General features: G+C 39.8%; 1 protein-coding gene across 4 annotated transcripts in view; it reads right to left on the bottom strand.

The window, feature by feature from the left end:
* Positions 1-24446, bottom strand: part of SEPTIN11 (septin 11) — a 119839-nt gene that overhangs the window by 70382 nt on the left and 25011 nt on the right. For all 4 annotated transcript variants that reach the window (XM_039845514.1, XM_039845517.1, XM_039845516.1 and 1 more), the window contains exon 2: positions 5460-5574. In XM_039845514.1, the coding sequence (XP_039701448.1) occupies positions 5460-5574 (115 nt within the window). The remainder of the gene's footprint in view (positions 1-5459; positions 5575-24446) is intronic.

Here is a 24446-nt window from a genome sequence, read left to right as displayed (position 1 = left end):
CTTTTAAGAGTCGTAATTAGACATAGCTACTCTAGCAGCAGTGTGATTCACCAAAAGCAATTCAGTAAAAATGACAGCTTTTGGAATAAAAGTAATTATAAAACTAGGGGAGTTTTTCAATGCATTTGTTTTTGAGGCCTCTCTCTAGCCTCAGAAAGAACATTTTTATACTTTTGAGGACCCGCAAGAACAAAAGGCTTCTTTCTAATTGAGTAACAGAAAGCCTACTAGGCATAGGTTCCGGTTCAAACTAAACAACATTTTGAGAAAATTAATGACTAATACTAATTTGAAGCATTTCAGAACTCCCTAGCAGAGTACCTGATATGGAGTAGGCATTATTAAAAGTTAATTGAAAAGAAAAATTATCCTGATGATCATTTATACAGAGATTTGCCACTTTGGTAGATTTTTCAGAGTTTGTTGTTTATTATTCTGTTATAAATCCATCTGCCTAAACATTCACTTGTTAGAATAATTACAGATTTACTCTCGAAGTGCTATCTGTGGCTTCTGTTTTTCCTGCTCCTGCCAATGCTAGTGAACGTGACACCCACATCACAGTGGAAAGCAGTCCTACCTCTTCCATTCTATTCTCAGGTTTATTTAATCTACAGGCTCTAAGCTGGACATTTAAAAAAAAAAAGACTATATTGGAAAGTAATTGTAGATTGATCAAATAGTTGATCTGTGACTCAGCATCTTTTACTCTGATTGCCAAGATCCAAGTAATTGTGTGAGAAGGTGTGTCTGACTCCTCGAAATAGTCTAGATTTTATTCTTGGATGGAGCCAGATAATCAGAGAGCTATGTACCTAAGCTGTGTTGTCTTAACTCCTCAGAGAATTGCCTCTGATGAAACATGCTTTGGCTAATCCCTCCAGCCCGCATGAGGGGCTTCAAAGAACAGCATGTGACACTGGCAGTGCATGGATAGACTGTACTGACTTTGGGGACGCTCAGAACCTAGACCTAGACGTGGAGACATTCACCACATCTCTCTCCAGAAAATCCAAGGGAGAAATTTTTCCAGGTGAAACTGTTTCATCTGGACCAACTATTTTGTTTTTACTCTATAGATACTATAAATCCATCACCGTTAAACGTTAACTTATAATTGGCAATATAATATGTACTAGTAAATATCTGTTGAATGAATGGACTCCCTCTATGCTCTGACCACTGGCTGAGAGACATAAGTATTCCTGGTAGAATTAACTGCTATAAGCAGGCCTGCTGGCATTGAGTTCTGCTTCTATCCCTGGCTTCACTTTATCTTCTGGGGTAAATTTTATCTTTATTAATTTACTCATTCATTTCACCCTGTAAATCACTTTATATCCTTTCCTGGAAAAGCAAGATGAGATAAAATGTTTAAGATTTGACTGTAAAATCCTACACAGTTTACAGTGACAATATAGCCTTGGCTAAAATGATTTTAAACTTGTCTGTCTTCTATTCCTCTTCTGTCATCCCTTCAATTATGGTTGAGTTATTTTAAAATTTTCTACTTTCAAAATGTATTATTAATTTACTTTGACACTACTATTGAACTGGTTCCTCTTCAAAGGCAAAGAAGGATGTTACAGTATTTTATCTATCTTTGTATGTCCACAAAGAACTGACATACAGCTGGATCAATGTTGAAGTTTCTCTAAGAACTAGAGTCATTTTGGAAAATGAATGAGAAAGATATTTAAATTTAAAATTGTGAAGAAAGGCTAAATACTAATTTAGATTCTCTGGAGAAAAATTCAGCATGGGTAAGACCGAAAAGGCTTTATTTGAAATAAAAATCAGCTTTGCGGTGATTTAGTGTTTGTCAGCAAGATGGAAAGTGAGGGGAACTATCAGCTCCTGGGTGCTCTGGTATCTATTTTGGCATCAAGAATTCTCTTCCCAGTTAAGTGAACACTACTCTCACACTCTTTATTACATTTCTTTCCAGGACTCAACAGAGATGGAGCCTAATACCAAACATTTAATTCAGTGCCTCTAAAACTAGACTAAGCTCATGCCAGGATGAGTTTCTGTGCTGGTTTGTTTTCTCTGTTTGTAACCCACAGTCTTGCCACAAAAGAAAATGACAATTCTAAGACCTTTTTGATAAACATCAGTTTCCTTACTAGCATCATAACTGTTTTTTAAATCCTTGATTCCTTTTTATATTTATCACATGAAAATAAATGATGCTATAAACTCCATACACGCAAACTGTAAAAAAATACAAATGGACAAGGATGACAAGGGGAGAAGAAAGTACCATGGATATTCTTAAGCTAAACATGATACCTACTCCTCTAAGTGGCTGTCTAAATGTTTTGATCAACCAGAATACCTTTTCATAGACTTTTAATTTAAAAACAGATTAATAGGACCACTAATTGACAGTGAGAGTTGTTTTCTTATACAGATATTTTGCTGTAAAATATTTATGGTAAAAAAGATTTGATGCGTTCTATCCTCTGAGGATAAGTATGCTTAATACTTAATGCTGGCACCAGTCCCCCAAAGAGCTAATGCTGGCTCCAATCACAGGGCTCCCAAGAGTTATGGAAAAGAACCTGTTAGCTTGAAATACTGGTTTGAGAAGACAGCCAATGGAGTGAAAAATGGAAACGCAGAAGAATATGAACAGCATGATCTCTAAAACAAAAAAGTACTTATATGATTGTGAGAGAACGGTTATGTCTGTCCAGTGTGTGCCTCTCCCATGCCCAATCTCCTTTCTGATTAAGTCTTCTTTCCTATAGGGAACCTCTTGTGTTTTAGAGGTACACTAACCCCATCTCCCACCATGAGTGGACATATGACTCAGACCTGGTCAATCAGCGACATCCTGTGACTATTCAGTGAGACTTGTCAGGAATGGCTTCTTCTTTCCTTTGGAGTTGCTATAACTGGTAGTACTGCTGGAGGCTATTCCTTTTTCTTTACCTCCACGAAGAAAAATCTGAACATGAAGCCAAGCTGAAGCAAGCAGGACCAAGAACCAGAGACAAAGCCCTGAAGACACTCTTTGAATCCTTAGAGCCAGTTGTTCTTAATTACACAATTCAATATATTATAGTGCGTTGGGGGCTGAGGAAGAGTCTTAACTTTGAGTTTAAACTGGATTTCAGCAATTCTTTTCGAAAAATTTTCTAATACAAGAACAATCATAGATGCCATAGTGCTGGCTTTGAAGATGGAGGAAAGGGTCCAAGAGCCAAAGAATGCAGGCAGCTTCTAGAAGCTAGAAAAGGCAAGGAAACACAGCCTCCCCCTAGAGGTTCTGGGAAGGAATGCAGCCCTGGGGATGCCTTGACTTTTTGACCAGTGAAACACATGTTGGACTTCTACAGAACTGCAAAGATAATAAATTGGTGTTGTTTTAAGCCACCAACAATAATTTCCAAATACAGAAAGATGTAGAAAGTTTCTAGAAGGATTCCAGTGTTATTCCTGTGGATGGAAATGAGGGTGAAAGAGGAAAGGGGGTATAATTTTTTTAAAACAATAAATATGTATTATTTTCATTAGTTTGAAAAACTAACTTTAAACATATTTAAGAGTGGAACCAGAATAAAAATCTAGAATCATAGGTATTATCACTCACCTAGGAGAGTCAGAATAGCAGCTGCTTTACAAATTCAACAGGGCAGCATGCATGTGGCTCATGAGGAATTCTAACTAGCGCCATTATTGTGCTATTTAACACAAGGGGTCAGCCAGTGAGCCGACATGCCCCACTTCACACCACACACCTGGTCAAGCCAGGTCCGTCCAGTAAGCCCAGTCCCACTGGAAGGCTTCCCCTACTTGGAGGGGCCAGGGCATAACTTTCACATGTACTCTTGAAGCTGATTTTGGGAGACAGGGCTGGGGAAGGCAGGGAAGAGAAGCCAGAATAGTAATTGGCCTGCAATTTAGCACACTTTTCAATAGAAAATCAGCAAATTGCCAACAAATTGCTATGCTAATGAAGAACTGCCCTGCTCTGCAATGAGTATTTACTGTAAGAGAAAAGACAACTTATTAATGCCACTCTGTAGAACTAGCTGCCATTCAAGAGATCCCCTACTGAATTTTAAAAGGCTTCATGTAGAGGAAACGGGAAAGCATGAGAGCTGGCTGCTCTGGTCATGTTTCTCTCCAGTCATTCTCTTATCCAGGGCTAAAGACAAAATGCCAGAGAGGAAACTGGTCTACTGTGCAAGTCGATTGTGGTTTTCTACTAATGAATGTCCAGTGTAGCAGTTATATGCAAAATGTTCAAATACTTTCAAAAAGAAAAATGTCTGCCCCTTCCACCAATAACTATCGAATAAAAAATGGTGGCTCTTACATTGAGTGCACACCATCTCCAAATTCATTTAATTTTACTTGGACAAGAGAAGTAAGTCTGGTACATTCTGCCAAGCCTGGAGAAAGGATGGTCCATTTAGCTACATATAGAAATACAGAATTCTTTTTGGTCTGTCTCAGAGTGATATCTCAGAAGTATATACCCAGAGTATAATGGCAACAAAACAATGCAGCCCAAACCACTTCACTGCTGTTCAGCCTGGTCATTCATAAGGAGTGACAGAGAGGGTGAAGGAAAGGCCATAATCTGTTCTAGGGACACTGCTGCTTCAAACCAACAGGAGATTTAAATTTCTATTTTCCTCTTTTCCATCTTCTTTTGTTCCTTCCTCCTCTTAATTTAAAAGGGATACAGCTACAGAGAAGAAAAATACCAAGGTCAGAGGCCCAGCCTCATGTATAATGTTTAATGGATATGAATAAAACATACTAAGGATGTGAGTAAGTCAGATCTCTTTGGCCTGTGCCATTTATCTACCAGGAATAAACTAAAGTCAACTATAGATTCAAATTTAAAGACAAAGGTTAATTTGACGATTCAGGCAAAAAAAAAATTTCATATATAAAGTAGAATTTTAAATTGTTTTTTGCTCTAAAAGCAAAAATTTTAAACATTATAAGTTTATTAAAATAGAGTAGTTTCAGATTTCACTTACTGTAGGTAGAATATCTTTTAAAAGACTTCAATGGAGGTTACTATTGCATTGTAGTCAGAGACCCTAAAAACGAATTCTTAAAAGGCTTTTGAGTGACCTTATTATAAGTGTACAATTAGCTCCTTCTTTTAATTTCTAAAGTCTAGTTAGGGTCTAAGTCCCTCCCCACATCAAAAATTAAAATAAATGTTATAATAACAATATTAAATTGACCATTTACTCGACATTGTGACACAAATAAAAATAACAATTTGAGTAATACCACCAAGATTACGAAGCATTTTCCCAAATGTAAGTCTCAATCTTTGTAACTGTGTAACATATACAGAATGCATATTACTGCTCTGCTTTACTAATGAAAGAAAAAAAAAATTCCCTGAAACATGCCACCTCTGACTGTCACCTGCCAACTAAGGGGCAGATTCCTTGCTTGGCAGCAAGTGATGAGTCACTTACCAACACACAGGATGTTGAAACAGAATCCTTGAGAAGTAGACTTGTTGACCAGCTGGTCAGGGAGACTGTCAAATCCAACATGGCCAGAAAGGGATAAGTTTCGAAGCTCTTCATTCTGGAATTTCAGAAGGGAAACATTTGAGAATCCATGAACTGTGACACCTAGGTATCAAACGTTTTGCACATTACCTTCTCCCTTCTTCTCCTCTTGACATACGTGGAAATAGGAGCTACCCTACCCCTCTGTACCCACACTCTCGCTGGCTTCTACACAACTGAAGGTTCTACACAGCTCCAACCCCACTCTTACCACAAAATCGCACTGACTCCCAAAGTACACTATCTCCTCAGGTACCTCATTCCTTGTTACACATGTACTGACCCAGGAAAAATTGAGCTTCTAGAGGTGACTTTTTCAGGTATGCAATAAGAGACATAAAAAACTGTACCCACTTTGATAGCTTTGAACACAAGAAAAACTTTCATATTATTTTCGACTCAGAGCATAACACTCTTCCAGGCACATGAAGGAGCCCTGAGAAGCTCACAGTGGAGGGTACATACTTGTTACAGTAATGGAAATACTGTAACCACCATAATGCAACATATTTAAAACTACTTGGCACATCAATTGTTCCCATCTTCTCCGTTGGGGGTACAGGCTTCTTGGGGCTTCTCTGTCTCCTCTACATAGCCCCTAGCATAGGCTCTTCACCCAGCCTTCTCAAAGTTTACTGAAGAAGACTGGGTTAGCTAGTTATTGCACATTTTAAAAGTTGGGTGATTTATGCTGTTTTATAAGATGGTGCTGACTGCCTGCACGACTTTGAAGGCATCCCATGGGTGTTGGAGATAATCTGTGAAAACCTTTCTTTCCCAGAAAAACAGAGGTCACCTATGGTCCTTCGTTTACAATACCACAATATGAATTTGGGATTTCAGAAACTAGATATTGAAAGCCTTCTTGAAAACAAGACTACTGGTGTTCTGGCTGTGTTGCCAATGAACTTTATATTCAAAATACTGAAGTTGTGGTGAGAAAGAAGCCTCAAAATTACATTTTTTTAATAAAAAATAAAAAGCTTTGCATAGAATGGCTTAGTCACTATTTTTAAAAATACTGGTTTTCATTAAGCTCTTATTTGTGTTATATAATGGTGAGTGATTTCTTTTAATAATCAAGGACTGAGACTCCATTTCCAAATGGCTATTGTCACTATATAGGCAGAGAAATGTGACTCCCTAAATGTAGTGATTTTAATGGAATGTTTTATGAACAATATATTGTCTAAGGTCCTTGCCAGCAGTAAAGTTCTGATTCAGAGAAATAAGACTAAAAACCACCATACTGATTAAATACCATGGTGGCAGCTGCAGGTTTGAGGTCAATGGGACAGAGAACAGATGCCTGGTCTATGAATAGTTCCCTTGAAACCTGCCAACACTGAATATGAGCCTCAAGAGTAGGCACTTATCCTTGAACAGGATGGCATGGTCGACAGCTCACCAAACAGCTTCCGGAGCAGACCCCAGTGGGCAGCGGTCCTGGTAGCTGGCCTGGGCTCCCAAAACACCACTCAACCCTAATTCCACTTGCCCCTTCCTCTTCAGATACCTCAGAGATTCAGAGAGCAGGTATTTTTAGGGTGTTTACCACATCCGACAAGACTTGGGGGAGGAGGATTTGAAATGAGTGTGGGTTATATTTAGAAGTCTTTCCATCACAGCTGTGCAGTGGCTGCTGTGTATCAGGCTAGGAGAAGCCACAGCAGCCTTCATTTCAGTCGCATCACTGACCTGAACGGTCAGCGAACGTCACGAAAGGAGACAAGACAAGAAGAAGCATCAACCCACATTCCCTCTCCTCTCTGCCACAATAATTCTTTTCATTTCCGGGGGCAGGACGGGGCAGTGGTTTATTGCTCTAAATTCTGGACTGTTGGGTTTTTAGAATCAGATATCCACCCATGAGCCAATCCTGGTAAAGAATCAGAGTTAGTAATTATAGCTCTCATCCCAGAACCCAACGCTCAGCATCTCATATTCTCACCATTTCCAAAACACGAGAAACCACCCACACACCCACTGAGTATTTTTATACCCACTGAAAACCACATACAAAATGAAAGGTTATGAAACAGTTTGGTCTTGAAATTTCTTAAATTTGAAGTTCTGTCTTCAGAGCCTCTGTCTTCTAACTTTAATATAAAATATGTAGATTTCATAATGCCGTTTTAAAATTCCATAATCTGAGCCTAATCCTCTGCCCAGTATTAAAGGAATCCTGAGAGTTACCGCCCATCGGTATGTGAGGAGGAAAAGGGAAATATCTCCTTTGGTCCATGAACAGGCTTAAAAACTGGGAAGCACTGTAGGAAATGTGAGGAGAGGCTCTAACTCACACACAGCAGCTGAATCAAATTCCTACCCTCCAGCATTTTAGGTACCATGTTTATTGCTCATGCCTTAGCTGTCTCTATCCAAAGAAAGTGGAGTCTCTTTTGAGTCTACGGGCGTGGTCTCAGGGAATCTCATATATTTTCATGTCTTCGCTACTCTCAGAATTGACTCTGGAACTTTATCTCTAAAGCCGAAGTCTTTGCCTACATTCCAGTTCTGAATTTCTATCAAAGGGGCAGTTCTCTTGGGTTGTCCTATCTGTATCTCAAACTGACATTCATCAAACTGAAATCATATTCCTCTATCCTAAACCCACTCTACCCCAGAGTTCCCTATTTCTGTTAATAGCACTTACCTACGCTTGAGACCTACCTACCACCTGTATCGATTCCTAGGTGCTATCAATACTATATCTTCCTCTCTATTCCTACTAATTCAATAGCCTCCAAGCTGGTCTTCTTGCCTTGATCCCATTTCCTATAATCGTCCACCTGCTGCCAAAGGGATCTCGGTACCCAAAGGCCCTCAGTGCAAACTCCCAGGACCTCCATGGGCTAAACTCAAACCTCCATTGCTACCCGAACTCCTACTTCTCCCCAAGAAGCACCTTATACTGCATTTCAACTGGATTACTTACCCTTCCTGGGGCAATCCCAGGTTTCTCCCCATCAGAGTTTACTCATACTATTTCCTCTACCTGGAAGGGCCAACGTTTACATATCCAAACCTTCTAGATCCCACTGAAATTCTATCTCCATCACTGACTTTATTATGAAATTTCAGGGAAATTTTCAGTAAACATTCTCCTTACCAATAAAAGGAAAATAATGACTGAATAAAGGCAGCTCAAGCTATTTGGTATTCCATGATCATCATTGTAAGGGCTAACATTTATTAACCATTTCTAACATTCCAGAAAAGCCCTAAACATGAAGAAACTAGTTAATTTATCTTAACAATTCTATGAGGTAGTTACTATTATTACCTAAACTCAATTTACAGATGAAAACACAGAGGCACAAAAGTTTAGTAACTTGCCCAAGTAATCAAGCCGCATTCAGTGACTGCAATATGCTGATCAGCCCTGCAGCCAGGCCGGCAGGATACCTTCAGAACAAAGGAAGATTTCTGCTGAGATTGCTAACAACCCATTCCCCACACCTGTGAAGGGGACACAGGAATCAAGAGTCATTCCCTATGGCTAAAACCACGGGGGAATCTATGGATTAAAGGCTGCAAACTGCCAGCAGGCTTTTCACTCTATAAGTATTTTCACGCTACATACTCTTTCCCTTCCTCACTGTATGTCAGATAGGAAGTAAAGAATGACATATAAACTGAATTCCCAGAACACTCAGGGAATTCAGTCCCTCTCAGTGCCTTTACTCTCTCTACTGTCAATGTCCCTCTCACTTTCTGCTTCTGAGAGGAGACCATACTGTCTGTGGAGCGTTATCTCTTTTCTAATAAACTTTCCTTTTGACTCCAACTTTGACGTGTGTGTTGAATTCTTTCTCACTCTCTGCCAAAGAACCCTCCTCTTCTCTCAGTGCAGGGCTTAGTCTCCCCCAGCTTGGTAAAATTTGCCTTGTCCTGCATCACAAGGACACACAGCACATAAGCTGAGGAGCTGAAACGTGAACCTAGGAAGTCAGGTTCCAGAGTGGAGTCCTTGAATTAGTCACTGCTACCTCATGCTGATCCAAGTTCCCACATAGCCCCAGACAATACAATGATGATGTTTAGCGTTATAAAAATCCAGTATGTTAAAACAGAAAGGAAAAAACTTCTCTAAAATTGTAATTCTTTGGCAACCAGAAGAGGTGGAAGTCGAGGATTAGAACTGTCAAGGTTGCTTGCTCCAAGTACACTTTCCTTGGCCCTGGCCATGAAAAGATGCTGATTTTGCACTTCTGGCTGTTGAAGGGCACACAAAGGAAATACAATAAGGGTTACTTTTTCACTATTTTGAGATTAAAGTGCTAACATGGAACCTTTAAGTCATGTAAGAAGACCTTAATTGATTCAGTCCTCCACTTGCTAATCTATCTAGGGAGGGTTTGTACTTAGATGATTTCTATGCTGACTTCATCCTGAAATGGGTTATGACTGAATTCTGTGGTACAAAAAGTCTTTACCTCGACAATCTCATTTTTCTCTTCGGAACATCTACACATGGATACAATTATTTACTTGTTCATTCAAAAATACTCACTGATCAAAGCACGAAAGGAGCAAAATGCTATTTTTATTATACACTGATAAACATTCTTCCTGCCCTTAAGAGGTTTACAGTATAGCTGTAGAGACAGGACGTAAGTAAATGTAATACTACTAAGGATAAAAGTGATAAACACCATGACTTTAATTATGAGATAAAATGGAGAGAGAAGCGACTTCCAACTACAGAAATTCAGTGGGGCACCATTCAGGAAGGCGGGAGCACCCCAAACGAGGGTAACATAAATCCAGCTTGCAGAAGCCTTCTAGATAAATGCTATCTATGCCCAAAGGGTCACTTTATTATAAATGTATGTGCTCTGATGTTTATAATCAAGTTTTTCATAAGATGCCTAGTTGACTTCACTATTGAAATAATTATAAAACAAATTATGTAAGAACGTGCGCCCACACCTACATTCTTAGTGCTGCTTTAAAACATGTTCCACAGTTCCAAATATTGCTTAACCAGGCGAAGGATGGCAAAAGGCTTGGACTCCGACAGCCAGCCCCACGGGTTTGAATCCCAGCTTGCTTCCTACTGGCTTCAGTCTCTGTTCCACTTGGGAAGGTGGTTGGGAGGAACTAAGGAAATGGCATGTATTAGAGTGCCTAGCACTGGACAGGTCCTCGGAAAATCTGGGTTTCCTTTCCCTAAATTAGGTGGGAGAAAAAGACGACTGTAATTTCAAAATCTGAAATGAATCAGAAGCTCTCCTATTGTTGCTGGGCATTCCAGGAGAAGCTGCTGATCAGCAAAGCCCTTGGAGCAACCAAGAAAGAAAAATCATGAAGGGAAGAACAGAGTGAAACAAAAAGGAAGGGGAAGAATGAGGATACTAGCATGAAGAAAACCTACCCTAAATAGTTAACTCATTTACAACGCTGGGGGAAAAGCCATAGAATCACATTCCCATTTGCAAGCACAACATCCTCCATGGCTGGAAACCATTCTGGATTCCCCATCTTCGCTTTTGCTTCTATTTTAATCCAGCCTAGAGCCTCTTGAAATTAACCCACGGGCTGTGCTGAGCTGGATTCAATTCAAAAGTAAAGTGCTTTACCATTTCTTTACTTTTAAAACTGAAGGCCTCTGTAGATGTGGTTAGGTTGTCTAAAGCGGCTGATCCTTATCAGCCAGCGGAAACCAGCACGTTACCAAGGTGATGTATGTTTTAACGTATGCTGAAAACAATCGAATTTAAATTTTTCCGTTAAAGAGAGATATTACAATTTAAGTTTAGAAAGATTTTTGCCCGTTTAAAATTTAAATTGTTTTTTAATTTAAGAGAGAATCTCTTTTACACATTCATTTAGAGAGCTAGGGATATTTCTTGACAAAAAGTGCTGATTACATTCCTCTCAACTCCTTATTCCATGAAAATTATATTGATTCAAGTCACTTAATCCCAGGCTTATGTTTTCTCATCTATAAAATGAGGAGATTTAACCAAATGGCCTTGGTTCTAATGCTAATTCTAGGGTTTCCTGAATCTGGAAGCCAAAGATGCAGAAATTTAAATATGTCATTTTGCTCGAGGAAAGCCAACATGGGTGAAAAATTCCTGGTAGTATATTTTCTCTTGCCAAATCAAGATGGCTCAATTTTTCGATGACCTTTGAAAGGAGTTTCTATCAGTTACCTTGAAAACTCCAAATCTAATAGAAATTTGTGTGCAAACCTTTGTGTTTTACACCTGAACTTTTCATTTTTGCTTAACCGTAATAATCATGACTTGGTTAAAAAAAAAAGTTATGAACCCACCCTCTATAACTGTCCTACATCAAAGCATTTTTTTCCTTCAGCTAAATCTGCAGCCTTCCTGCAAGATTTCTGAAAAGTGGATTTATAGCTTCAAAACAAAACAGGAAATAACTCTTCTATGTAAGCTAATCATCTGTCTTCAAGAAGAAAAGTAAACATTCATGCTTTCATTCATTCAACAAATATTTATTAAATACCAACATATGCTTGGATAACTATGCTAAGGAAATGATGGTGAGCAAACAAAGTATGCCTAACTCATGGAGCATATAGTCTAGTGGGACACACAGATGTTAATCAAATAGTCACAAATATATAATCATAGCTATCCAAAGTACAGGATGCAATGCCACCTTATAAGTCATGTGATTAAATGATCATTCTTCTAGTGAATCCACCAGCCTATAATATATAAAAACATATATCAGTCTGCAACATTGTCCAATATTATTAATTTAGTAGACAGCTCCCATGTGCAAGTGATATGCAGGTATTATATATTCAGATGAAAACAAAGAGTCTTTCTGACCAACACTGCCTGATGTATGGAGGTAGAAATGATTTAGACTCAAGCCTTAATTTTATATAGAGCCGAGATGGAATAATGGGGCATACTCCCTTTGCTCTGTCTTTGCTCCATAAAGAAGATGTCCACTTGGAGAAGAGCAGAGGTACATACCCTTGCTTCATCTTAGGTTGTATCTTCTTTTAGAGGTCCTGTTTCAGTAGTACAAATGTTAAAGAGAGGCAAAAAGAAGAATATGCTCTTTCTCACATGAAATCCTTGACTGACCACTGGCCACTTCCCAGTATTTGTAGACATTCCAGCCTCTCACAAAATGTCCAAGAATTGAGTTTTTACCCAAATGCCTGATTAATCATTTTTGCAAATACATACTCTTATCTAACTACATCTTAGAGAGCAGTGAACTGGTTTCATATTCTCTTTTAAAGAAAGTTAAGTTGGTGAGAAGATGGGAAACGCCCCTAGTTCCCATGCAAAAGCGAAAACACTGGAATGCAAAATATCGACCCAAACCACAACTATGAAGCCTGCATCAGGATGTTTTCAAGGCTAGGCTTTGCTGAAGTAACTTACATAATATGTCTGACGCATCTCATTACCAATGGGGATCACGTTCTTTAAGGATGACTTGGACAGCATTTGCTACTGCTTATCATCTATACCATGAGATCCCAAGGTTGGAGCCAAGAAAATCCCCCAAGAAGTTGTTTCACCACAAGCAGCAGAAAAGAGGGAGCCTGGAAGAAGAGGGGATGGTTAGGAGGGAAACCATAGGAGGAAAGAACTTGAGTGCCTCTCAGCTAGAAGCCAGGACTTTGAAGAAGGGGCATTCAGGGGCCAGCCCCAAGTCACAAAGCTGGAGACATCAGCTCTGACTGCCAGACCCAGGGAGCCACCCTCAAAGCCCCAATAACCAGAAAAGACCTTGATTAATACTGAGTAACTGCCCCAATTTCAAGTGCCATCTCTAAGTAGCTCTAAAACTCCCATCGGAGGAAAACATTTTGCTTTTCCAAGTCCTTGCAAAAATAATGTGGAGTAGGGGCCTTTCTTTGGGGACAGTAGGATAATAGGGGAATTTTACTTCCTAATTGTTTCTGTAATATTTGAATTATTCCCTCCCCTCCCACCACCTCAAAACAAAACAAAAAAAACTACATCATACTTTTTAAAATAGAAAATAAAAGTTTTTAAAAATCAGAGAATGCTAATAATAACAGTAAATAAATAATAATACATTTTTTTAAAGGAGGTAAGGCTGCAATTTTTATAGCAGCTAATAGATGGGTGGTAGTATAAAATATAAACTTTTCTAAAGATGGAACCAAGTCACATGGAATGTGATGTGATAAGAGTAAACAGAAAAGCAGAATGCTACAGTGGAAAGTGCTTGGCACATGAAGTCAGAGGACTCAGGGTCACTATCATTATTTAGCTGTGTGACCAAAGAAGTCATTTAACTTCTCGGCCTTGGTTCTGTTAATTTTAAAATAAACTATCTCACAGGGCTGTTGCAGAATTAACATAATTCTCCATCTGGCTCATCTGACACACCTTTCTTAGATAACCTTGTCCTTGCCCACAACTTTAGTGACCAACCATAGGCTAACAACTCCCTCATCATCACCGGAAGCCCTCTTCCCTCCTGCGCATCCTAAGCCAGTATCTCCTAAGTGAAACTCATCTAATTCCCCATTCTCAAGGCAAATCTGTCCTTCTATTTTCTTATGTGAAATGGCAAGAACATTTACTTCAAGGTGTTAGAGAGGCCCCTACAATAACATCAATTGACATGCATATTGCTAAAAATCTGCATAAATTTATAGGCCTCCGCCCTCTTGCAGAACTAAAAAGCCAACTGTTGAATCATCTTACACCCTCCACTATCCTCTGAATCGGACAGTGAAGACTTCTTAAAGACACCCGTACCAGGTTAGCTTTTATCCTTTGCTCCCAGATGTAACAACTGCCCATCACACCTTTTTTGGCCGAACCTTTCCCACCCAACCCTCTTACCTGGCATTAGTGCATCTGGTCTACCAGCCGATTTCTATCTCCGCGCCCAGCAACCCATACCTTGGGTGTTCCTCTTTTCCTGACACTACCTCCATTAGATCTCGCCGAAATCTGTATCCAGTGCGTTCCTCCTCCCCAGAGACCATCTTTTCCAACCTCCTCATTCTCAGATAAGGAGGCAGGTACAGTGGCTGGTTGGTTCCCCCGCTGTGCGGGATGAGTGGCGGGACAGCCACGGTGGACACCCCAGAGCACCCTGGTGCCCGGTTCACTCTCCTCACCATTACTCTTGGGCTGGCCTCAAAGACAGAAATTCATCTTGGCTGCTGAGCGAAGCCTGATACCAAAGGCCTGAGAACACGGTGCCGCTTCGGTTCTTGTTCTTCTTCCACCTGAGCCTCCAGTTCTGTCTCTGTCTGCTCTACACTCCACCTTCACATCAAACACTGACTGTCCACCCTTCCTCCAGGAACTCGCTGGTTTGTCTCTGACCAGAGTTCACCTTTGTCCCATCAGATATTAGACTTCTCACATAACAATTAGGAAAAATACTGCTTGAGAGGGTCCCCAGAAATGGGTATCTGAAGTGAACAGAGCCCCAGCTTCTGCTCACAACCCTGGATCGTGGGGAGGCAGGGTGAGGAGGGGGGTTCAGAGTTATCAGTAAAACAGCCTTTCAGCAAATAACCACACCTTGAGTGACAATACAAAAAATGTAAAAAGTGGGAGTACTTTTTTCTTACAGACAGAATGTTCTTCTAAAAGTCAGTGTAAACGCTAAGAGGTTAAACCTAACTGGATGCTAAGAATGAACAACACGAAATACGTTTTCTTAAGCTTCCAAAGACCAGTCTTTCTATTTGAGTCCAAGTGACTAATGCCTGTAGTGGCCTAACGTTACGAAGTGCTGATCAGCAGAAAGTCTCATGTTTGGGAGTGACAAGGCCCACATGTGCATTCCAGGGACTCTTACAAATTTTGCAGTACTCAGAAGACAGGAGTGGGAGGCAAGCAACGTGACAAATAGGCAAGAAGCGTTTATAAAGGCACAATTCGATTAGAAACAGATGCTACAGCTCCTCTCTCACACCGCCACACATCACCGAGGGTGAGAAGCCCTTCACTGGTCTAGCCACCTAGGAGAGCACATGAGGCAGCCGTGGAGCAAGGGTCACTACTTCAAAACCCTCTGGCTTTCCAGTGGGATCCTAAATAACTCGATTCCATGTCATACACATCACCTATCTTGCAGAGGAGAAAACCACCCAAATTCTCACAGGTCCTCATTTGGGTCATTTTGTCCCTTTTGCCCTGCCTTTACAGTGTGGTATATCTTTCAGACAAGCTTTTCCAAAACAGTGATGACTAGGAGGGCAAAGATAATTAATGGGCCCATATAACAGTTGGAAGTATTTTTCCTCAACTTTTTATGTACAGTTCTACTTCTCATATTCACGCATCAGTTCCTCAGTGCTTCCTATGAGAAATATTGTGGCTCAGTTCATATTCGCTGACTGCATTAATCAGCAAATAGTGAAATATGGATAGGACATTTCCTTCCCTATGCCAACACTTCTATCACCGGGTATAAATTGGCCACTTCCTTTTTGAAAGATATTGTTTATTTCTGTCCCTTTCTGAAAATGGAAGGGAATTTCAGTTACTGCAATGACCTTGTAATGATAGTCTCTGAGAAAGAAAAAGAAAAAAATATCCAAACCAGCTCTATGGAAGCCATAAACAAAAGTGTCAGGGATGTTGTTCTCAGTCACAACCCAGCCACTTTCACCTCCCAAGGGACACTCAGTTCTCAGCCAGGCCGATCTAAAACATCTTTGAGCTGAGTGAAGAGCTACAGTTCTAGCACCTGAAAATTGAGAGACTACACTAAAAATGACCAAAACCATGGTAAATACATTCTAAGGAAACAAAAATACAAATTAACGTTTGCTATCACTCTGCAAATATTACTAAACAATTCTGGCCCAAATACTCAATCCTTGCTAAGCACTGCACTGCCGCTTAATCTCAGCCCTGGATGAAACACTATCAGGATGGAACAGAGGTTGTTTACATAAATTTGGGGCATGTCTTAGTTTTCTACTGCTATTACCACAAATTACCACAAACTTAGAGCCTACAACACCACCTATTCATTAGCTCTTGGTTCTGTAGGTCAGAAGTCTGGCCATGGTATGGCTGGGTTCTCCACTCTAGATATCACAAGGCTGAAATCAAGGTACTAGCTAGGCTGAGTTCTAATTGAAAGCTCTGGGGGAAAATTCCACTTCAGTCTCATTCATGTTGTTAGCCAAATTCAATTCCTCACAGCTGTAGGACTGAGGTCTGCCTCTGCTTGCTGTCAGCCAGAGGCTGGCTCAGCTCTAAAAGGTCACCCACAGTTACTAGCCGTATGGCCACCTCATCTTCAAAGGCAACAACAGAGAATCCTATGTCCCTCTCACATTTCAAATCGTCTTCTTTGAGAGGAGTCCAATCACTTTTAAGGGACTGATTAGGTCAGATCCAGACAGGATAATCATACTGTAAAGTCAACTGTGCCAGAACACAACATATATAAGAAGTGACTGTCTCATAATATTCGCAAGTTCTGGGGATTGTACAGGGCATGTACGACAGGGGGCTGGGATCTTGGGGCTATCTTAGGATTCTACCTACCACGGTTTGCATTATAATACCCCTATATTCTCCTGTGTAACTTTAGGATAGAAAATAATAATGAATATTAGCATTTCCCTAACTCGAAAGAAAACACAACTAAGTTTCCAAGTTGAAAAAAAGATGGAAATTAAGGAAAGCATAGTAAACAAAATCCCTCTCAAGTTACTAAGGAATTTCCACCCCGTTTTACACCAAATCTGATTAGGCTGCTAACAACTAACTAGCTAGAGAGTGACTCTGCCTTTGGAGGAAGTCTTCTAATAATGATAGAAAATTGCAAATATTTAGGTGCCTCCTGCGGAACAAGAATGAAAGGAAATGCAAAAGCTTCTTAAGGAACTTAAACCTTATTAGGGAGAAAAGTCATTGAGATAAAACACAAGACAAATGCAAAATGTTTGATGAAGAAATATAGTACAAAGGTTATCAGGGTGAGACAATGGAAAGTAACAGGGACCATAGCAAAAAAGTAAATAAGGCTTTCTTAGAGGGTGTCAGATCTGACTTGGGTTATGGTCAGGTGAAATAAGATTTGGAGAGTTGCAGAGAAGGAATGGAGATGAGAGAAGAGAAAGAAGGAGAGTTCGTCAAGGGAGGCACAGTGGGAAAAGAAAGAGGTCCAAAGGGCATGGAATCAACGAACTGGAAAAACTGAAGAATAATTAAGAGTGAAGGATATAAGACTTTAAAACTGGTTCACATTTCAATTTTCTAGAAATATTCCTTAAAGCGAAGCATGACAAAGAAACATCTAACCAACACATAACTAAACACTTACGTGCCTAGGACCTGTCCCTGGGTGTTCCGGTGCTGAGTGAAGGGCGAGATCTAGGAACAATCACCGAGCTGCTACATCATGAAAGAGTTTTCTGTTTCCCACCATCCAGTGCTCTGTGAACATATCTTCTCACCAGAGCAGCAGGCCAAAGGATCTTGAGTATAGAATTGCTTTCTAGCCAAGGTTTTAACCCAGATTACCAGCCTGGGCAATGATCCAAATGGTAAGCTATTTGATACAAACTTCCTTCACGGCATTTTAAAAAAAAATTGCATATCTTGCATGGAACCTAACAGACTGACTCCATTAGTTATGGCTACAATTTCTGCCATTCTAATCAAGCTAAAGCTTTATTATTTCTTACTTTATTATAAAAAAAATACAACCAATTAAACCCTAAAAAAATAAATGCTCCCACTAGCAGAACAGACAACTTTCTCCCTTATAGAAGATTAACTGCACATCACAGAAGCATCCATTTCAGTTGTAAAAGAAAATTGGTCTAGGGGTTTTCTCACATATATTGGTGTGCTTAGGAAAGCAGACCCAAGAGGCTATATTACAATTTTCTTCTATTCTCAAATGTTTCCTATCGATGGGTGATTTTAGATGCTGGCTTTCTTGTCTAGATCAGCTAATGCAAAACAAACCTTCTTTTCACATGCTGTCACAAAAGAATGTTCCCACAGTCCCCATTACCCCCTCCACTGTCTCTTGAAGAGGCCATTTCATTATCATTGTTATTATGGTATTTCTGAATAATTAAGAAGGGCCCAAGAACCACACTGGGAAACCTATAGTACATAGGACAATCTGTTATAAAATCCCATCGGCTCTCGAAAATAGATGATAAAAAATGTGCCTCTAACAGCAGAGGTTACATTTTCATGCATATCGTTCCCACAAAGCACAAAGGGGTTCGATGGGGGTCCAGTTCCACCTCAATGCTCCTAGATCAATAGATTAAGAATTATGGGATACGTGAATGGTAATATGTTTCTGACAGTCTTTGACAATATGATTACAGGGAAGCATTAAGCTGAAATTGAAACGTGAAATATTATAGCTTGGCAAGAGATCCTTGCTGTAATTCATACATCTGTAGGAAGGAGAGACTGAGAAAGCTAAACGAGACTCAGGGTGAAAGAAAAAAATTAGCAAAAATCTTAGGCACCAATCCACGCTGCTAACATTAAACTCTTCCAAAGCCTAATGGTTAATTAGAATAATTATTATTCATGTAGTGAAAATGAAGGACAGGCAGGAGGAACTAAACGATTGGCAAAAACAAGAAGGGCAAATTTAGCCATTTGAATTTGAGAAAAATCCAAGCCTCAAATCCCTCCCACATAGAGAGGGTCAGACCATACATCTTACTGTAATCGTGGCTACACAGAGTTAAACCCCTCTGGCCACAATTGCACCAACTGTGCACACTTAGGTTGGCTATTACCAGGAGTGGGTTTTGTGCAATGTGGTAACTGCAACCACCAATGTAAGGAAATAAAAATTGGCAGCTATCCCCCAGGATTCCTGCTCAGTCCAACTTCCTACGTACTCTTTAGCCCAGATATTAATAATGTGGACGATAGCGTGACAGCTACAAGTCATCTGGCTGCTTGCTTACACAAACACTAAAGGAACGATCACTGTAAAACCAGGTATATTTGGCCAGAGAAATTAGTGAAGCTTCACTCTTCACGGAGAGTTCCTCATTTTTCACCTCATATTCTGGGATCAAGGTGGAAAGTAAATTGGTATCTTTTAAAAGTTTCAATTCAAAGTTGCCTGGGGTACCTAAATAGTGGTTAAAATATTCAGAGCATTGAAAAGAAGGAACAGGCTCTACCACTTCTTTAGCCAGAGAAGTAAAAAGAGAGGGGTCAAAAACAGTTCCCTTGATCAATCAACCAAAGAGCAATCATTGAACATTTATGTAAAGACCACAATGCCAAGTGCGGCTTAGCCAAAATGAACAACATACTCCAAGACCACCATGCTTGGTCTGCCCTTAGAGCATTTCGATACTTTCCCCCTCCCGCCACAACCATCATATAATGAATAGTTTACTGGGTACTTCTGTGCCAAGCACCATACCTAGACCTTTAAAAGAACCTTCCCATTTAATCCCCATAACTCTGTGAAGTAGGTATTATTGGCTCCATTTTATGGATGAAGTAACCAAAGCTTAATTAAATGGCAGAGCCAGCACTCAAAACCAGTTTTGCCAGATTCCAAGTCCATCACCACCCACAGCTTAAGCTGGACAGCTGATTCTTTTCAAAGCACACTCATCTCTGTACAGAGAATATCTCCATCCTCAACTCTACCTGTCAAATCCTACTCATTCTTAAAATTCCAGGCAAAATGTCACCTTATTCTTTAAGCCTTCCCCAGTTCCTAAAATTAGACACCACTGCTCTCTATTTTACAAATGTTCACTGTATTTGGGCCACTTATCATATCCTGCACCTAGCAGTACACTTACTTAGTCAGGCCCCCAGAAAAATGTAAATTGCTTGAGGACAGGAACCTGTCAAATGAACTCAAAAAGAGTCTGGAGGCTTTGGCTAGAAATAAATGATAAAAGATTTATGCAAGAGTCTTAGGGTTTGCAAACTGGAAACACACCTACGCAAAAACCCAGAAGTATACCAAAGAAGAAAGAAAAGTTAGGAATTCTTATAGTAGTAAAAAATGCATTCTTGAGAATAATCAGTCTGCATTCTTAGTTCTAGGACAGGTCCAGGACGGTTATCAGTCAGCTGTCAGGCAGTCTAGATGATGGATGCCAGGTGGTACGGAAGATGCACACCAGAAGGTCTGGTCATGCCAGGGGGTCTGGACATGTGAGTCCTTTAGGGGGTAATCAGAGGGTTATCTGGAGGTCTGATGTACATCCAGGCATTGACCCGGGACTGGATAGTTCCAAAATTTAAGTTTTTTGGCTAGTTAATAAAAAAAGAATAGAATCATTTCCTCATACCTCAACCTACTTGATTTTAGTAATTTATCAGCTTGACTATAATGACTCCATTTATTTCTTCATTCTATTCCTCAAACCCAATCTTATTCATCTTACTCTGAACTTTACATACCGCAATGTCATAAGTAGCTAGTGCTGTATGTTTAGGATGAATGAATACAGACTCACTTCTCACAGAATGAACAGTTTTCCTCCCTCCCCCAATAAAAAACAACTGCCATACAGGAGGGAGAAGTCATCATGACCTAAAGTGCCCCAGGTGAAGAGGCGAGGTTTAAGAGGGCCCTTGTAAAATGGAGTAGATAGAGCCATTAATGTTCCAGCCATGTGCTTCGGTATGATCCCTAGCCAACGCTTAGTAGCAACCAACTGTGCCTAGTGAGAGGTCAAACATCATAGGAACACTTGCTCTCAGGAAGTAATTATTCTGCTAAAGTTATGTATGTATGCATGTATTAATGATTATAGAGTCATGTGCCACATAACAACATTTCAATGACAGATCACATGTACGATCGTGGTTACATAAGATTATAATGGAGCTGAAAATTCCTATTACCTAGCGATGCCATAGCCATTGTATTGTCCTAGCGCAAAGCATTACATAAACACCACTGTGTTACAGCTGCCTTCTGTATTCAGTACAGTAATATCCTGTACAGGTTTATAGCCTAGTTGCTGTAAGGGAACAAAAAATGTTACCCCAAGATACGTCTCTGTGGCACTGAATTATTTTAGGCTGGTTAATTTAAAACAACATCAAAAACAACAACAAAAACAAAACAGCAGACCTGGGAGAAGTTTGAAAAACCAAGGAGAAGTTACCCTTTGTAAAAGACATTTCCATTTATATGAAAAATCTCCACTGTGAGGGTGTCTCCCGCCCTATAACAGGTGTGTGTGTGGGGGGTGACCTTATCTCTAGAAACTCTTATCAATGCAAAAGACAACCACTTATATCTGCGTAATAATCTTACCCTTGTTAACTGTGCTTTTCCTGGTAACCTCCTACAACTGACTCCCCACCTCCAACATCTTCTTCTGTCTTTAGCTGAAGATGGTTTTTAAGGTGGTGGCTCTGGCCATTTCAGGGAGTTATGCGATTTCCCTAGGTCTCTCCCTTGTATACAAGAGGTTTACATGTTACTAAACTTTTGTTTTTTTCTCTTGCTAATCTTTTATTATAGGGATGTCTCAGCCAAGAACCCAGAGTGATAGAAAGAAAATTATTTTTCCTCCCCTACAGAGCAATAAGCTATACCATATAACCTAGGTGTGTAGTAGGCTATACCATTTAAGCTTGTGTAAGTGCACTCTATGATGTTTGCACAAAGATGAAATCACATAACGATGTATTTCTCAGATTTCATCCCCATCATTAAGCTGCATATGACTGTATGTGTGTATGAATTCACTCATTCCAGGCACCATCTTGGGTACTCTACATTGAACTCACTTATCTCTCACCGCCACTTCTGAGGTATGTACTATTATTATTCCCATTTCATAGTTCAAAGCAACTGGAGCTCAGAAATTGAGCTGCTCAGAGCAATACAGCAAGTAAGTGGTAGTTCAAAGCCAGGCAAGCTGCCTTCAAAACCCCTGCCATTACATTACTAAGTCTTGAGAGCCTGGAAGTGCTACTTCTAGTCAACCTTTTATAAACCACAGAGTGTGTTGACTATCATGGGATATCCACAGCCCCAGCAGGTGCTGTACACTACAGCGGTCACCATCTCCTTAGGTCGGAGATAGTCGGAGAGGTCGTGCTGCCATGCACACAGACCCGAAGTAAAGTGGATGCTAAGAGGAGTGGGGAAAGAAGAAAGCAAGAGGAGGAAAAATCTGAGAAGAGACGCATTTCCACCACCAACTGCTAGAGTGGATTTCTTGTATTTCTCACACCGAAGGAACACATCTAACCTAAAGATTACAAATTAAAGTTGAGCGGCCTACAGCAATCACTCTTACTCTGCCTTTCTTATTTTTCTTTCGCAAAGCCAAAAAAATTAGTTACAGAAAAAAACTCACACAGAAGAGGCTTCTGGTCAAGATGGCAGAGTAGGTAAATGCTGTGCTGCCTCCTCTCACAATCACATCAAAATACAGCTAAACTACAGAACAGCCGTCATTGGGAGTCATCCAACATCTAGCTAAACAGAAGTCCTCCAACTGGGGACACACGGAAGAGACCACCTCGAGACTGAATTAAATAAAAGCAAAATATATTAACCCCCTCCAAAAAATACAAAAAAAAACCTACAAAAACCCCACACAGAAGATGCAAAGAAAATGCATCAGAGAGAGAAAAGACAGGATGCAGTTAGCTGTCCTGACTGCTTAAAACCACATGACTAATGCATCAGAAATTCCTATCACTTCCTCCTCTGCTTTTCATAGACCACTGAGGAGCAAACCCACATGTGGTTGTATTCCTCCTCTCCCCAAAGAAAGCCTTCTGGAAGAATATTTTTCTGCACCCCCACCTATTATTATGTGCAAGAGACTGTCAAGCCATGTTATCGAGTTAATTATTCTAAAAAAAGATGTATTTTGGGGGATAAAAGAATATCTCCAGATTCAGTCCCTCATCCTATCTAGAGAAGGCTAAAGAGGTTTATCACTACAGATACTTAAGTTTAAAGAGAAAATAAATTCCTATTGATATACTGATGAAACACCCTTATCTACTTTTCCTGAACTTATATTAAAAATAAACCTTTTAAAGCTAGTAATATTTTCACCCTCAAGAAAACTAACATTCATAATTCTAAAGCCTACCCTGAGCTAGGCATTAGCTGGTAATTTCACTTGTTTTTTCACTTAATGTAATATTTACTTAGACTCCCATCTCTGAAGGCATTTTAATTGCACTCACATTCCTTTACATGCACTACTCTGCAGCTAAGAAATTTGGAACACATGTTCAAACCACCAGCCTCTGTGGCACCAACAGAAAATATCTTTTTTTTTTTTAATTTCCTAACAATCCATGAGGCAATTACAAATAGTTTACTCAGGCATATAGAAAACATAGTCAGGTGTCATCTATTTTAGTAATAATTATTTCTGCAAGTGCAACAAATGTCAAAGCATTCTAAAATCAAACTTTAACAAATTTAAAGTCACATATTATTTAATACCATTTTCCCCTCCTCCGGTAAAAATTGGTAGTCACTTCCTCTTGAGCATTTTCCTATGGTCTAAATTTCTCTCCCACCAAATATGGTTTTTTATTTTTTTAGAATACTATACTTTCCACACCTCATTCTATATTATACTGTAAAGCTGGACTAATCCACCTTAAAATAAATATGCACATACAAAGCGCCTTTAGCAGTTACATTCCAAAGCTAAAAATCCTCCAGGGCTTCTAACTCTATTTCTGCTTTAAACGACAGGCACTACCATTTCTCTGGGCTTCAGTTTCACCATCTGTAACACAGATGAGGGAAGAGGGGTTGTGGAGGAAGGGTACACGAACAATCTCTAGTTCTTAAATTATGGGCGTCTATCACTCACAATGGAGTACAAGAAAAAAGGTTGTCAGAGCCTACATTAGAGTGGCCATTAAGCTTTAACTAAAACCTTACTGGAAGTATTCAATCATCAGA

The sequence above is a fragment of the Pteropus medius genome, unplaced genomic scaffold, assembly GCF_902729225.1.
Source record: "Pteropus medius unplaced genomic scaffold, Ma_sr-lr_union100, whole genome shotgun sequence".
NCBI classification, from domain to species: domain Eukaryota; kingdom Metazoa; phylum Chordata; class Mammalia; order Chiroptera; family Pteropodidae; genus Pteropus; species Pteropus medius.
This window is presented reverse-complemented; position numbering and strand designations above follow the sequence as displayed.